This window comes from Podarcis pityusensis (genome assembly GCF_964106645.2).
Source record: "Podarcis pityusensis genome assembly, chromosome: 8".
Classification (NCBI taxonomy): Eukaryota; Metazoa; Chordata; class Lepidosauria; order Squamata; family Lacertidae; genus Podarcis; species Podarcis pityusensis.
Genome location: NC_138033.1, coordinates 49,659,644 through 49,675,653, shown reverse-complemented (window position 1 = coordinate 49,675,653; position 16,010 = coordinate 49,659,644). Strand labels below are relative to the sequence as shown.

The window sequence follows — 16,010 nt, the reverse complement described above, 5'->3', positions numbered from 1 at the left end:
CCCTCCCCAGGTCACGCCTCCTGTCTGGATTGGAGTGCTTTTCCACTTGGTGACAGCTGTCAAAATATCCCTCACTTGGCCAACAGAGCAAGCAATAAAAACAACTGATGAGCAGTGGCACTTTTTTTATTCGCTCTTCCTACACTCCCTGATTGTGTGTTAAACAATGCTGATTGCAATTTCTCCCAGGGAAGCAACAAAGAGAGGGTCTCTCCTTTCATACCGTAGCCCTGCCAGAGTGGAGTTACATCAGCTGACGAAGGGTCCCCCTTATATCTGCCAGCAAAAACTGCATGAGCCACACAGAAAAGGGAGGGAGGGGGAGAGAGAGGCAGGCAGATGCTGTAGAAAAGGCAGGAGATACGAAGGCACTCTGGCAAAGCAGGACGGAGAGGAGAGGAGGTGAGGGACAGGGACGCTGCATGCCTTTAACTCTCCTTCCTCTGTTGCCTCCAGTCTCGTCCAGGATCTAAGAATGATGCAAAAAAAGAAGGTAAGTTTTGCAGGAAAAGTTAGTTCCCGGTTTTGTTTTGCTGTTTTAAAAACCAAGGCAATAGGTTTTGGAAAGAGGGAGGAAAGAGGGTGATCTCCAGGATGGTTACTTGTCTGCTTTGGAGAAAGGCTTTACCAGACCATTTAAAGTATTGCCTTATACCAAGCCAGGCAACTGGTTCATCTATCTCTGCATTGTGTTCACGGACTGGTAGCAGCTTCTCAGGGTTTCAAGCAGAGAGCATTTCCTAGCCCTACCTGGAGATCGAAACTGCATGCAATGCAGGTGCTCTACTGCTGAGCTACAGCCCTTCTCCCTAAATGAGACAATCCAATAGATTTCAATGTGTAAAGGCATCCGCAGGGACAGGCTCAATTGTGGGTATATTTTGCCTATCCCAGTGAAAGAAGCAGAAAAGATCTGGGGATTCTTGAATGATATGGAGGAGGAGGAGCAGCAAACAGGTTTTAGGTGACAGGACACAGAACCAACAAACATCAGCAGCCCTTTTGCAGTAAATGTTTAGGTAAAGCTCCATCGGCAAGGTAACCTGTCATGCTTTGCACCTTTAAGATGCCTTGGCAAACCATGGAGTTAATCTCCTATTAGAATTCTCCCCTTTGACACTTTGCCTGTGAGAGACACCTTGAATGCATCCTTCCTGCATACTTTGCAAGGGTCACATTGAATGCAACCAGATCTGTGGCACACACATTGCATTCTCACCCAGGCTTCCTGCTTAAACCCTTCCTTCCTTCCTTCCTTCCTTCCTTCCTTCCTTCCTTCCTTCCTTCCTTCCTTCCTTCCTTCCTTCCTCCCTTCCTTATATTTTTTCAGGCATGTCTGAGTGGTTTATTTTTCAACCCTTGAGTGTATGTTATGTTCAACAGCAAATATTACTTACGGAATAATGAATCTACAGAGGTCAAATAATAGCTTTCACAATAATGTTTCTTTTTTGGCAATGTGCTGGCTGTGCTGACCTGTCTTGATGAGGCTGTTCCCCTCCCCCCCCCCAAAAAAGAGAGAAAGGGAACAGAGAAGAATCCATCAACAGCAGGAAGGATGCTATTTCGGCAAATTAGGCCAATATAGTGTTAATGAAACTAAATGTTTGGCATCTTTTGATCCCATTCTTGTCTCTCCACCACTTCCATATCCATCTACCCTTCTGATGGCCACTCTGGGCTCCTTGGGGAGGAAAGGCAGGATATAAATTTAACAATAAATAAATAAATTGCTGGAAGACAAGGCAACGGTATGATTTCAGTGAGGATTCGTGTGCCTGTGTCTCCCTTTCTCGGCCATGGCGTGTCACCTGGGTACCAGAGGAAGGGCAAAGATGACACAAAATTAGATCAAATGGGAAAGCCCAGAGGGCCAGGGTGTGCCTGTGGGAAAGGGCTGGCATCTATTGACTTCAGCCATGTTTTGCACCCTTTACGCTCAACAGCAGCAGAAAAAGGTTTAGTTAAGATCAGGGGGAAGCAGCCGCTCTGTTCAAATCCCTCCTCAGTACACACTGAGTGTAGCATCCTTCCAGATAAGGCAGCGCATCAGGGAAGGAGAGGCAGTAAGCGGAGAGAAAGAGAGAGCGGGCAAGAGAGAGAGGGAGCAAAGGAACGCATCAAAATCTAATAAACCTTCTGGCGGTAAACCGACAGAAGGTTTCTAAATTGGTCAATTTCCTGGGTTTTTTTAACGGATTAATCAATTCATTATTCAATTAAATGCAAACACATCAATGCACTGCAATGTTCCAGCTCAGGAGCACCAAGCATGGACCCTCTCACCCCCGGCTCCCCTTCTCTGGTGGTGGCAGTGGGCATCTCCAGGAGGGCAATCAGTATGCACAAGCCTGTTCCTCTGCTCTGATGGCTCTTGCTAAAATCAAGCTGATTGACTAGGTCAGTCAAGAGCTGCACTGCTCACTATATGTCTGGCAATTTTTTTGGCACATTCTTGCCTCCCCAACACTTCCATGCTCACCTATGCTTCTCACGGCTCCTTTGTGTCGTGCCTGGTGGGAAGGCAATGTAGCAGGAACCCCCCACCCCAATCATTCTGTTTGCACAAACTTCACACACACTCACACTCACACACTACATACGCCACATTTCTGTTATAAATTCATAGAAAATCAACCATACATCGGATTTGCACTGTTCCATTTTATTTTACTCCATGTGACAAGGACTATCAAAGGGGGGTGGCTTGGTTCTGGTCAGCCATAATCCCTTCGGCATACCAGCACATCCACAGGAGCCCTGCCCAGTTGCTATGTCAGCCCTGATAATCCCAGACAGAAGACAATCAAAATGACAAAGAACTTGCATATGTTAGTGGATTCAGCATGGACTGAATCAAAGGACAATGATCAGATCTTCCCTCTGGGGGCAGGAAACTGCAAACTCCCCTTTGTCTCCTGGAAGTGACTCATGGGCAGGGGGAAAGCCAGGTGACAGGACACTCAGGTTACCACCACAAGTCCTCCCTCAACCCCTCCTTTCTGTAATGTATGCATGATGTCAACCCCTTCTGTAATGTATGCATGATGTCAACCCCTCCTTTCTGTAATGTATGTATGATGTTTCTGGGGGTGGGCTTGAACTGGAGGAGGGGAATTTCAAAAGTTTTTATAAGGTCTTGCAGACCATCTTTCTGGGTCTTTTCCTCTCTCCTGCAAGGGAGGGGAACACCCTGTTGCAACAGTTCAATAAAGGCCAAGCCTACAGGCTGCTGTTTTGCTTCCAATTGCTCTGGTTGGTGTCTTTACTTTTTGTCCAAGGGAGCCCTCAGATTTTTCCGTTAACAGTTGGCACCCCAGATGGGACACTTGGTTCTCCTGCAGAGGTGAGGAGGGAGATAGAGGGGATCAGGCGCCACTGGGCAACCTTAGCCCAGAGATCCTTCTTCCTCTCCCTGCCTCCTCTTTGCGGGCGGTAATCAATCGTCACCAAAAGCCCAACCAGGGGAAGCAAAGGCGAGGTCAAGCCGGCTAAGGGGAAAGGATCCTGAGATCCGCAGGGGACATCTTCGAACGTGAGTATGGTTTGAAGTAAATACATTGGGAGGGGGGTGGAAAAGGAACATCTCCACGACAGCCAGACTTTCCTTCTTTCATTTCCGACGTTCCCTCTCGGGGTCGGCCAGGAACGTTTTAGCTCTATCCTTTTCTCCCCCGATTCTCCCCTTTCGGAAAGTGGCCAGGGAGGTTGCGGAACCTTACTGTCTGACGTTCCCCCTCGGGGTCGTCCAGGAACGTCAAATCCTTTCCCTTTCCCTTCCCCCAATTCCTTACGCGGAAGGTGACCGTGAAAATTGGGGTACTATTGCTGTTTTCCGACGTTCCCTCTCGGGGTCGTCCAGGAACGTCTTAATCTCTCTATCCCTTTTCTCCCCCGTTTTCCGTCTTGGAATTGAGTCCGGGAAAGCGTGGCTCTTTTACTGTTTTTCTCTGACATTCCTCTCTCGGAGTCGTCCAGAGGAGTCTTTCAAGTATTCTCTTACTCTCCACCTACCCTAACTATGCAAATGAAGCTGCCCCTCCTGCCTGGTGACCTTTGTTAGGGATGACCCGGGTATGTGAGAACGCAAGGTCGTTTGTTTCCTTTCCAAACCTTCATTTTCTCGGACCCTGATCTGGCATTGCATTACGCAAGCGTCCAGTAGGGAGTTCCGAACTTAGTCCAAAAGGCTAGGCAGGAGGCTGTTGTGGAGGGTAGAAGAGGTGGTTGAAGTTTTCGGGCCAGGTGTCCCGTGGTAAAGGTTTTCGGGCCAGGTGTCCCGTGGTAAAGGTTTTCGGGCCAGGTGTCCCGTGGTAAAGGTTTTCGGGCCAGGTGTCCCGTGGTTGAAGTTTCTCGGGCCGAGGTGTCCCGTGGCTGAAGTTTGAGTTCATGTATAAGATTTCTTGAAATGAGTTTGTAGCTTGAAGATAGGTGAGAGTTGTGTTAGTCAAAGAGATTCCAAACACTGAAAGGATATTTTTTTTCTGTCCCCCCTTTCTTTCCCATTGCCCCTCCTCCCTTGTGTGTGTTTCCACTCTTTCTGTCTTTAGCGTACTTCGTTAACGAAAAAAAGCCCAATAATAACATATGAGAGAATGGGAGCTCACTAAACACCCTAGCTGGACTCCTCCTGGCAACAAAGCTTCCATGAAGCCTTTTTGCCCCAGAGAGGATTCTAATATGCCCCTCCAGCTTGTCATCTCCAATTAGAGAAAAATAGAAATAAAATAAAGGGGGAAAAATGGTCAAGTTTGTCTTGTTAAACTGTAGCCTAGAGCTGGAACATGAAACTGTAAACTTAATGGTGCTCAGAAGGCAGTAGATATAATAACAGCCCAGCCTGAGAGCCCACGCATTAGAGATCTTAGTTTCTCTTAAAAAATAAAAATAAAAAAATGAATAAGAGATGTACTCAAAGATTTAGAAATATTTCAAGGGTTTGTATTTACATTGGCCTCGGCATCCACAGACTGTTCTTAAATGCACATAGTTTTAAATTGCAAGCTTGCTTCAAAATTTTAAATCTAAGGAAGCCATGTTGCAACTTATTAATCTTAAACAAAACAAAATGGAGAATGGAGTGTGCAAATGTTTGTTATTTGAGAGAGGCTCTAAAAGAGAGTTTTCCTCCCAAGTGGTAAAATCCTGTATACGTGCTACTTGTGTTCTGAAAGGGGGATTACCCCACCTCCTTCCTCTAGTTCAAGTGAGGAGGCTGATTTTAAGTCTAATGGTAAATGATGTTTTGTTGTAACTTTTGAGTTTGTGAGTACACCTTTGTTCCAGTCTATTTTGGAAGGTGAAGTTAACCTAATGTTTCTGCTGCAAAGGCCTAGTTGAGCCAACTGCTCTCCCAAGCTAAAATGCAGTGTATGTATTTCATTAAGCATATGCCTATGAAAGTATGGTGTTCATTCTAAGAAAAATATGTGAGTCCAGTTTTTTACTTTGATTTGGTTGGACAGAAGAGTTATTGTAAGGCTCCTGATATCAGTCTCTATAAGACTTCCTGGCCTCTTTTGTTAGAAAATGCCCCCCTTGTTTCATTCTGCCTCTTTCAGTTTTCTTCCCCTTCTTACTTCTGTGCCAGGTAAATTTACTCCCAAGTAAGCTTCCTTTAAAGGAAACTGCAAAGAGGGGAGGGGGGAATCTTTCCTAAAGTCACCCCGCATCTCACTTTCCAATGTGCAGTTATTAAAATAATAATAATAATAATATTAATAATAATAATCTAAATTAGGCTTACTATTCCTCTGCAAGTTAAGGGGGGGAAAACAAATCTGTTCACTTCAGTCTTCCTTTAAATATTTCTATAGGAACTTGCATTCGTTAGTCTAAGGAAGCAAACTCACTCAAACTATCTCGAGATCTTCCTCTTCCTTAGTACATGATAGGAGCATAGATGTTTCCTTTCCCAGTTGTAAATCTGTACTTAAATTTGTATGTCTCTTTGATAGTACAAATCTTGCTGCGAAATCTTGCTGTGAACCCTATATTTTGGAGGGTTGGACTAGATGACCCCAGGGTCCCTTTCAACTCTCCCAATTTGTGGCTGTGTGGAAGGCCATGTGTCTACAAGCATTGGAGGGTAATTCTTAAATTCTAGTGAGGTGATGAGTTGAAATTCAGCCTAGCTTTGCTCTTTGGTTTTAAGAGGAGAGAGGTGAAAGCCATGATGTTTTTGAAGCACAACTGGTAATATCAAGCATTTGAGTGATTACACTATTTATCATTTTGTCTACTATTAAAAAAAAAAAAAAAAAAAAATCAAACTTAAAAGTCTATTCAAAGTTTAAGCACATAAAATTCATATAGTCAAGTAGCATTAGCCTTGACCATCCATCCTGTAAATAAAGGGCAGGAAAAAAAAAATTTTTTTGTCTGCAAATGGTAAGGTTGAAATGACTGAGAATGTTGAGAAAAGCCATTTCCCCCATATATAAGGGCGTGGCATTGTTCCGCGAATGGCCAGAGGGATATTAGCCCTTTCCTGTACATAAAGGAAGCAGTCTCTTTTGCTTGGGCTGAAATTGCTAGTTTTGGTGAATACTTAAATTGCTGAGTTTCTCTTTTTTGTTTAAAATCAAACCCTATTTTCAAAATCTACTCCTTACCCTTCCCTTCCCTTATTCAAATCGTAATTTAGCCAAAGGATGCAACATTTTCAATAGTATAAAAGGTTTGCTGAGACACAATCACTCTGCACATGCACAGAGGCTAGATCAGCTAAAGAGAGAGAGAGAGAGAGAGAGGAAGGGGGGAACTGTAAGGGGGGAGAGGTTTTCTTCGAGAACTGCAGAGAGAAACTTATCCAAATTTCCTTATGTAAAAACTTGGAACCATTGAGGGAAATCATCCTTAATGTGTCTTTGCTCCAGGGGCTACGTAAGACAAAAGGGTTAAAAAAACTAGCCCATCAAAAGTCAGGAGCTTTCCAGGTTCCAAATCTTAACATGCCAAATTCTTTTCACAGGTAAATATCAAAGCATTCCCCCCCTCAATGGGAATTTTAGGAACAGCATTTCCTGACAGGCTTCTCACATGAAATAATTTTCCCTTTTAACAGGATATGTGAACCCCGATAACAAAGTGTTTGTCCCTTTTTTCCCCCTCCCACAGCAACTTTCTTTCTGTTCTGTGAAACAAGTCTGAATCCCTGCTATATTAGTGACTTCCATCTCTTTGTGGCTTTGACACTTTTTAAAGTTACAAATAATCTGTTTTTCATTTATTTAATCCGTTTCTCCATGATGTCTATGAAGTTAATCGAAGCACAACCAAACATTGTTTGTGGAATGTTACTTGTTTACCTTTGGCCTGAGCATCTCTTATTAATTCTGTCATTTTGGCTAGTGCAAGGTACTTGCACAACTTTAAATTGCCATTCATTTTTCCTTCGTATTAAGTCACTTTCCAGTATTTTGCTATTAACATTCTAGCCGATGTTGTCACATCAAGAAACACTCTTTTATTTTCATTGTTTCTTCAGATTTCTTAAAATTGTGTGTCTTAGCATTTATTTATTTTCGTTCCTCATAAGTCAGTGTGTGTGTTTCATTATTATTTTAACCTTGTATTTTTTACAGTTCTCTTTCTCTCCAAAGTGAAGGAAACCAAACGAACTTGGCAGATAATAACAGTAATTATATGAAAATGTGATAATAATATTGGAATGAATGAAATGCTTAATTCGCTAAGATTTTTATTATTTGCAGCTTCCAACAGAAACCGAAGGACATCCTTTTTGCCTTTTGCCCCCTCCTTTTCCTAACTCTGTCTTTAAGCCCCCAAAACCCTGCCCCTTACAGGATATCACTTATTCAGATGTACAATGATGAAAAGCAGCAACAACCCCTCAACTCATTCTCCGCCATCACAAGACCTGCAACAACAACAGACACCAAAGTTTCAAAGTGGCCACAGCTATCTCTTTCAAAGGATATAGACTGATGGGGAGTGGGGCTGACAAAGGGGGGAGGAGTTGAATTACAAGGACATTTTTTCACTTGAACCTCAAGCCTCTGTGCTCCAGGATTCAAAAGATACATGCGTAAAAGATCACAATTGTGTCAAAATATGCAACTGATATTTAATTAGTTTGTTTCGTATTATGTGTTATTACGTAGGAATGTTGAAATGTGTCTGACAGTGTGTTATTTCCACAAAAGGGGGGCTATTTTTGTGTGTAATTGTTTTTATGTTTAATGTCTTATTCCTTACACCCCAGTGGAGGATTCTCATACATTTTATGCTTTTTAACAGATCAGGCTATTATGTAGTCCAATGTTTAGAATTAGATAAATTTATAACCACATTTCGTTGTTCCACCTGGCACTCTGCTAACTTCCCTACCCATTTTAAAATGTGCTAAAACTCGCTTTACCAAAGAGAAGCTGATAAGATACATGAAGGTGCATATGCTTTGGTTTAGCAGGAATGATCCCTTAGAGAGTTAAATTGACTTATTTGGACAAGTGCCCTTTTAAGAACGGTTTTCCTTTAACAGACTGGTTTGAAAGGTTGAGAACCATGGGCACATAAATTCAAATTGGACTCAGTTTGAATTGGGCAAGTGTATCCAGGCTGCAATTAGCTTTTTGGTCCTTAAAGTGCAAGTGAGCAACTTCCCATGACTGCAAGACCAGAGCCTATAATAATAATAAAAAAAAATAATCCCATGGAATGGCCAAGGCGAAGACATTTCTCTCAGGACGTGTCCAAAACCTGTGCCAGCTGTGGTGGGTGCCAGGCAACATAGTAAATATGAAAGCCCTAAGTGGATTCACCAGGGATTGCCACTACTGCGACACCATGCCGATGTGAGACCACAGAAGAGCTACCTTGACACCTGAGAACACAAAAATGGCGGGGGGGAAAGCAAACTGCACTTTTCAGTCATTAGTGGATCTTCCTGCTAAATGTAAAGCATAGACCACTATTGAGAAAATATTTCTTCCAAAGTGCTAGAATACCACAAGTAACTGAGCAACAAAATATTAATTTTACGTGACATCCTATGTCTAACTATGTGCACTGTTACACCATTATATTTCTATGCAAATATCCTTAAGAAGCATGATATCCAAGTCCCTTTCAGGTTCACATGGGCACACGCATCTGGGACGGAGAATAGCAGGTTAATATTTATCACCTTAAATTGTGCGGAGAAAAGGATTGCAAAGTAGCCACCTTTGCAATCTTATCTCCGAAGGGGGGAACTGTAGCAGGAACCCCCCACCCCAATCATTCTGTTTGCACAAACTTCACACACACTCACACTCACACACTACATACGCCACATTTCTGTTATAAATTCATAGAAAATCAACCATACATCGGATTTGCACTGTTCCATTTTATTTTACTCCATGTGACAAGGACTATCAAAGGGGGGTGGCTTGGTTCTGGTCAGCCATAATCCCTTCGGCATACCAGCACATCCACAGGAGCCCTGCCCAGTTGCTATGTCAGCCCTGATAATCCCAGACAGAAGACAATCAAAATGACAAAGAACTTGCATATGTTAGTGGATTCAGCATGGACTGAATCAAAGGACAATGATCAGATCTTCCCTCTGGGGGCAGGAAACTGCAAACTCCCCTTTGTCTCCTGGAAGTGACTCATGGGCAGGGGGAAAGCCAGGTGACAGGACACTCAGGTTACCACCACAAGTCCTCCCTCAACCCCTCCTTTCTGTAATGTATGCATGATGTCAACCCCTTCTGTAATGTATGCATGATGTCAACCCCTCCTTTCTGTAATGTATGTATGATGTTTCTGGGGGTGGGCTTGAACTGGAGGAGGGGAATTTCAAAAGTTTTTATAAGGTCTTGCAGACCATCTTTCTGGGTCTTTTCCTCTCTCCTGCAAGGGAGGGGAACACCCTGTTGCAACAGTTCAATAAAGGCCAAGCCTACAGGCTGCTGTTTTGCTTCCAATTGCTCTGGTTGGTGTCTTTACTTTTTGTCCAAGGGAGCCCTCAGATTTTTCCGTTAACAGCAAGAATAGGCATTTCGTTATAACAAGGCAAACACTGAGGTTGTTATGGGTATACTCTGGAAGTAAAAAGTTCATCTTTAGGTTTCCTTTTCATTGAAGCCGGTGGAAAAAGAAGAAGGCCCTGATAAAGTGTGAATGGCAAGGGGTCCTTTAAGAGCCCTGCCTCGCAGAGTCAGTGTTCGAATCATGGCCACTCTGATTCCGTGGGGGACCACATTTTTACCTGAAGGTAAAGGTCTATTTATGGACTGATCAGATTTCTATCTTCTCTTTACAGGCTAGCAAACAACAAAAGAGCAAAACAATACAATTTTTTAAAGTATTAAAAGCTTTAAAAAGCAGTGACCCGGAAACTACAACTAATCCAGAATGTGGCAGCTAGACTGGTGACTGGGAGCGGCTGCCAAGACCACATAACACCGGTCTTGAAATACCTACATTGACTCCCAGTATGTTTCCGAGCACAATTAAAAGTGTTGGTGCTGGCCTTTAAAGCCCTAAATGGCCTCAGCCTAGTATACTTGAAGGAGCGTCTCCAGCCCCATTGTTCTGCCCGGACACTGAGGTCCATCACCAAGGGGCCTTCTGGCAGTTGCCTTCTCGGTAGTGGCACTCGCCCTGTGGAACACCCTCCCATCAGATGTCAAAGAAATAAAAAAACTATCTGACATTTAGAAGACATCTGAAGGCAGCCCTGTTTAGGGAAGTTTTTGACTGATGTTTTAATGTATTTTCAATCTCTTGTTGGAAGCCACCCAGAGTGGCTGGGGAAACCAGTAATAAGTAATAAATTATTACAATATTATTATTATAGTGAAGAACATCTATTAAAAAAAACAACAACAGTCACATACCACCACAGCTAATAGTTTCAAGGTTACTTGGAATAGTATATTTTAGCCATAAAGCCTTGGGTGAATGGGAATGTTTTGAAATTGCTCCTGAATGTTAATAAAAAGGAAGACAAACACATATCTCCAGGGAGGGCATTCCATAAACAGAGAACTGCCAACAATAAGACCCTGTCATGGGACAATGCCAACAAAGCAACAGCCAGTTAATTAGTTAACAGTGAAATCCTTTTAATGTTTACTTGGAGTTAAGCCCTGGGAGAATTATTCCCTTTTTTCTGATGTTCAGGCTGCGGGTGAAATCTGGCTAAAACAGCACCAACCACACAGAATCAGCAGGCTGGAACAGGCTGGAAAGGGTGCAGAGAAGGGTGGCCAAATAACCAAAGGGATGGAGCAACTCTGCAATGAGGAGAGTTTACAAAATAAATGTGGAAGAGGGGTGATGACAGAGGTGTGAAAATTAGGCATGGTATGTTTTGTTGTGCATTTAATGTTGTATTTTTAATTACTGTGCATTTTAAGAATATTGTGTAATTAGTTTCTATATATTTTTAAAACTGCTTAGAAGCCTGTTTTGGTATTAAGTGGTATATAAACATAATAATAATAATCCCAATTATTATAATACCACACCACCAATATAAAAATGAAACAACTAACATACAAGGACCATAATACCTGCTAGTAGATCCAAAATATGGAAATACAGCAGTGACAACTAGCCCCACACACCAAATATGCAAGTGTGCTTTTATTGATAGCAGCAATGCTGTCATTTCTGCTGCTCTCTCCCCAACTTAAGCTAACACCAGCAAAACTACACACTAACCACACCTGAAACTCACTGCTGTCATTATCTGCTTTCTCCCAGTGCTGAGCTGCTAAACATTTTGCTGCCACCAGAAGACAATATAATATTTTTTAAAAATCAGTGTCTGATTCTCTTCCATGTACCCCAATAGAATTCTTAGGCCACATTCACACTATACATTTAAAGCCCTATGATACCATTTTAAACAGTCACTGCTTTCCCCAGAGAATCCTGGGAGCTGTACTTGCTAAGGGTGCTGAGAGTTGTTAGGAGACCCCTATTCCCCTCACAGAGCTACAGTTCAACGAGTTGCCTGTGAAGAGGGATTGAGTGTTATGCCACTCTGGGAACTGCAGCTCTGGGAGGGGAATAGGGGTCTGCTAACAGTACCCGTAACAAACAAACAAAGAAAGAAACAAACTCCCAGGATTTTTTGGGTGGTGATGGGAAGCCATAATATTTAAAGTGGTAACATAGTGCGTTAAATGTATGGTGTGAATGTGGCATTATAGAATCTAATTTAATTATACCTGCGGGTGGCACTGTGGTCTAAACCACTGAGCCTCTTGGGCCTGCTCATCAGAAGGTTGGCAGTTTGAATCCCCGTGAGGGGATGAGCTCCTGTTGCTCGGTCCCAGCTCCTTTTTTAATTGTCTGATCTGTTTACATTCAGGACTTCCCTGTCTGGCTAAAGGAAAGTGTTGATGGAGTTGAATGGGAATGAGGAGACCTTCCTCTGTGAAATCTGATTCTGTGCCTCTCTTGACCCAAACCTTCTTCGCTTTCATCCCAGCCATGGAGAACAGCAGCAGCAAATTTGACAGTCCCACCAACATATCCCTGGTAGGCAGCGATAGTCCACTGGATGTTCTCGAATACAAGGTAATCTCTGTCTTCCTGGTGTTGGGCATCTGCGGAGTTGGCATCATCGGCAACGTCATGGTGGTGCTGGTGGTCCTCACCACCCGTGAGATGAGGACTCCCACCAACTGCTACTTGGTTAGCCTGGCTGTGGCTGATCTGATGGTTCTGGTGGCTGCTGGCCTGCCCAACATCTCTGACAGCCTGGCAGGAACATGGATCTATGGATTTGCTGGGTGTCTTGGCATCACCTTCTTTCAGTACTTGGGCATCAATGCATCATCCTGCTCCATCACTGCCTTCACTGTGGAAAGGTAAGAAAAGATTCTTAGGAGTAGCTCTGTTCTACTAGACCAGAGGTATCCAATGTGTTGCCCTCGAGATGGTGTTGGACTCCAACTCCCACCAGCCCCAGCCAGCATGGCCAATGGCCAGGAATGATGGGAGTTGTAGTCTAGCAACATCTGGAGAACCACAAGTTCCACATCCCCAATTTAGACCTTAGAGCAGTGATATCCATCTGTTTTATTTCTATCTTAAATTTATATGCCGCTCTTTGTCAAAGGACCACAGAGTGGTTAACAACACAGAATTAAACAGTGCACCCAGATAAACCTTAAACAGCAGCAGCCTAAAAAGTAAGGGAGGAGGAAATCAGTCTAAGATGCAAAAACAATGCACAAGTACACAATCTTCTCTCTATGTAAAAGTAGCTCTTGATCCCCACCCTCAGAGAAAATGACAGCCCCTCCCAGGTATCACCTGGGAGCTTTTCTTTCTCTCCCAGTCTCTCCCCCAGGAGATCTTCATATCCCTGCCCATCATTCAGGGTATTTCCATCCTCATTCTGCCACTTCATACAGATGTGGTCCTTGGCCCCCAGTGGCATCCCAGTGGCATTGGACCATCACTGGGCAGCCTGCTGCCTACTGCCTGACCAGCTTCTCTCTCCATCTTGAAACATGCCCTTTGGGTGGGTCTGATTTGCCTGTTTCTATGCAATGGCAATTAATTAACATTACCCCAAATCAGTGTTAAAGAATAAGTGGCATCCCATGTAGGGCAAGTGCGTGTGGCTTAGTCAAAGCAACCTGGCAAGTTGAATGGGGAGGCCAGGTGGGCCCCTGAGGCCCATGGCTTAGAGGTTCCCCACTGCTGTTTCAGCACAGTGTTATGTCTTTACTCACATATAACTTCCTCCTTTTCATCTCTGCCAGGTACATTGCTATCTGCCACCCAATGAAAGCGCAGGCAATGTGCACAGTGTCACGGGCCAAGCGCATCATCACCTTTGTCTGGATCCTCACCTCAGTGTACTGCACCCTGTGGTTCTTCCTGGTGGACATTGCTGTCAACAAAAGCCAGCAGCTGGAGTGCGGCTACAAGGTCTCCCGCAACCTCTACCTGCCCATCTACCTCCTCGACTTCGCCCTCTTCTTTGTCACCCCTTTGCTCCTCTCCACAGTGCTCTATGGTCTCATTGGGAGGGTCCTCTTCCGCAGCCCCATCCCACACCAGCCCACTGCCTGCACCCAACGCTGGCAAGACCAGAGTTGCAAAGTAAGGATCGGCAAAGAGAGGAATGGCACAGAGGCCAGCCGGAGCAAGGCCAGTGGTTCAAGAACCAGGGTGCCCGTCTCCTCCAGGAAGCAGGTAACGCAGAGCCCTCTGGAGATTGCCAGGTGCTGCCAAGTTCAGGCCAATGGGCAGGCAGGTTCAGCCTTGGGGGGGGGGGGGCTAGAGAGAACAGTGTCATGCTGGCAAGAGGTCCAAAAGCGCAGCAGTGTATTCTATGACTGACACAATTATAGTGTGTTAGTGGCGGATTTGTTCTGGACCGTCCACACATCATTTCACTGTCTTATTTGTTCTGTGATGCTCCCCCAGTGTTACTGACCGGTGGAATAAATATATTTATATCCTGCCTTTCTCCCAAGATGGGATTGAAGGCAGCTTACATTTAAAATATTGATTATAAAACAGAAAAATAAAAACAAACTAGTTAAATACAAAAATTAAAACCCTTTTAAACTGAGGATCTTTGCATCCAGATAGGTTCATATAGGGAGATACATTACTTCATTATTGCCATCTACTGTAAAAGGGCATATTTGCATGACAGCACAACAGAAGTGGGACAAATAAAATAAACTGGAACGTTTATAAGATAAGAAGGTAGAGGGTTTCAAAGGAAGGTTATGGGGCTTGCACAGACTGGAAACCAAGCAGTATGTCTGGCACAAAGCTTTTGCAGGTGGAAAGAGGATTGAAAGTGGAATTGCATGTGACCACCCCAATACTATCATGAGCACAAATCATGATGAATGTGCAATAAAGGGGGGGGGGGTTGGAGGGACCTATAGATAGCCTTGCAAGCCTAAAGTCTGCCCGGCCCTGATCTTTGGTGAGGTAGGGATATAGAAGTGCAGGAAGCTGTCATGCAAAATACACCCGCTGAAATCACCTTTTTAACCCATCTATTAAAGATGCGGGGGGGGGGGGCTGTGCTCCCATCCTCCCTGATTTAGCAGCTCTAATCTGTGGATAGACCCAGCATCCAGATTACATCTTTCCACCTACTGCTGTAGCCTCCAATTGTTTCCCTGGCTTATTTTACCTCCCCTCTCAGTTCTTAATTAATACCAATGCTCTGATTAATGTTAATATTTATAAAGCACACCTTCAGAGAAAATGTAACAAGGTGTTGTACAGCATAAAACCATGATACAAAAGTAGCAATAGTAAAAACATCAATAACTTATCAATAAAAAAGAGTTGATTTTAAAAACCACACAACCCAGCACATTCCAAAACCCTGTCTGAACGATGCAGTTTTTAAAACATGTCCAAAAGAAAGCAGAATTGACTTTTGGTCAGGATTGGCTGACCAGAACTCAGGGACACAGTGGGCCACCAAACGTGTCTCATCGGAAGATGTTGGTGGCCTATATGGAGCATAAGGATGTGCTTCTGGGCATGTGCAGAATGCATTTGCTTCCCCAACTAACAAACAAATAAATCCCAAGCTGAGCAGAAGGGACGAAGGGTTTCTAAATAGTAACGTGAATTTCCAAGCAGATCCAAGTCCTTTTTAAAGAATCACTCATATGATGTGTCACCTTCCCTTTGCCAACATTTGTCTTGTTTGGCATGCCAACACGTTGGTTTTGCATGGAATTGAATTATCACCACTGCCGTCTGCCAAGCAAGGAGCCAGAAGCGTTCTCAGAGCCTTCATCAACATTGCACGGTGGCGATGGCTTTGACACTGTTTTGTTTTAATTCTTTGGAAAGAGTCCTGGTACGAAAAGGGCAGGCTGAAAAGAGAATTCTAAAGTGAAGCTGCACAATAGATGGTGCCGCTCCCACCCCGCAAATCCAGGGCTGATGGTGGCTTTGGGAAATGCTTCTCTTGTTCCTACTTGTTCGTTGGTGGATTTGTAAAACGGCTCAACATCCAGAGAAACACCGAGAAATAAAATATA

The 16,010-nt window shown here is 43.8% G+C and overlaps 1 protein-coding gene across 4 annotated transcripts in view; it reads left to right on the top strand.

Annotated features, from left to right (window-relative positions):
- LOC308483694 (thyrotropin-releasing hormone receptor-like) overlaps positions 1–16,010 on the top strand; it is a 38,279-nt gene that overhangs the window by 10,113 nt on the left and 12,156 nt on the right. For 2 of the 4 annotated variants that reach the window (XR_013989751.1, XM_081017838.1), the window contains exons 1-3: positions 160–497; positions 12,338–12,839; positions 13,743–14,178. Coding sequence is in view for 3 of the 4 variants with exons in the window: in XM_081017838.1 (XP_080873964.1) it covers positions 12,379–12,839; positions 13,743–14,178 (897 nt within the window). In the remaining variant the exon portion in view is untranslated. Of the gene's footprint in view, positions 1–159; positions 498–12,337; positions 12,840–13,742; positions 14,179–16,010 lie in introns of those variants that run through there. The other 2 variants (XM_081017839.1, XM_081017840.1) reach the window with 2 other exon arrangements.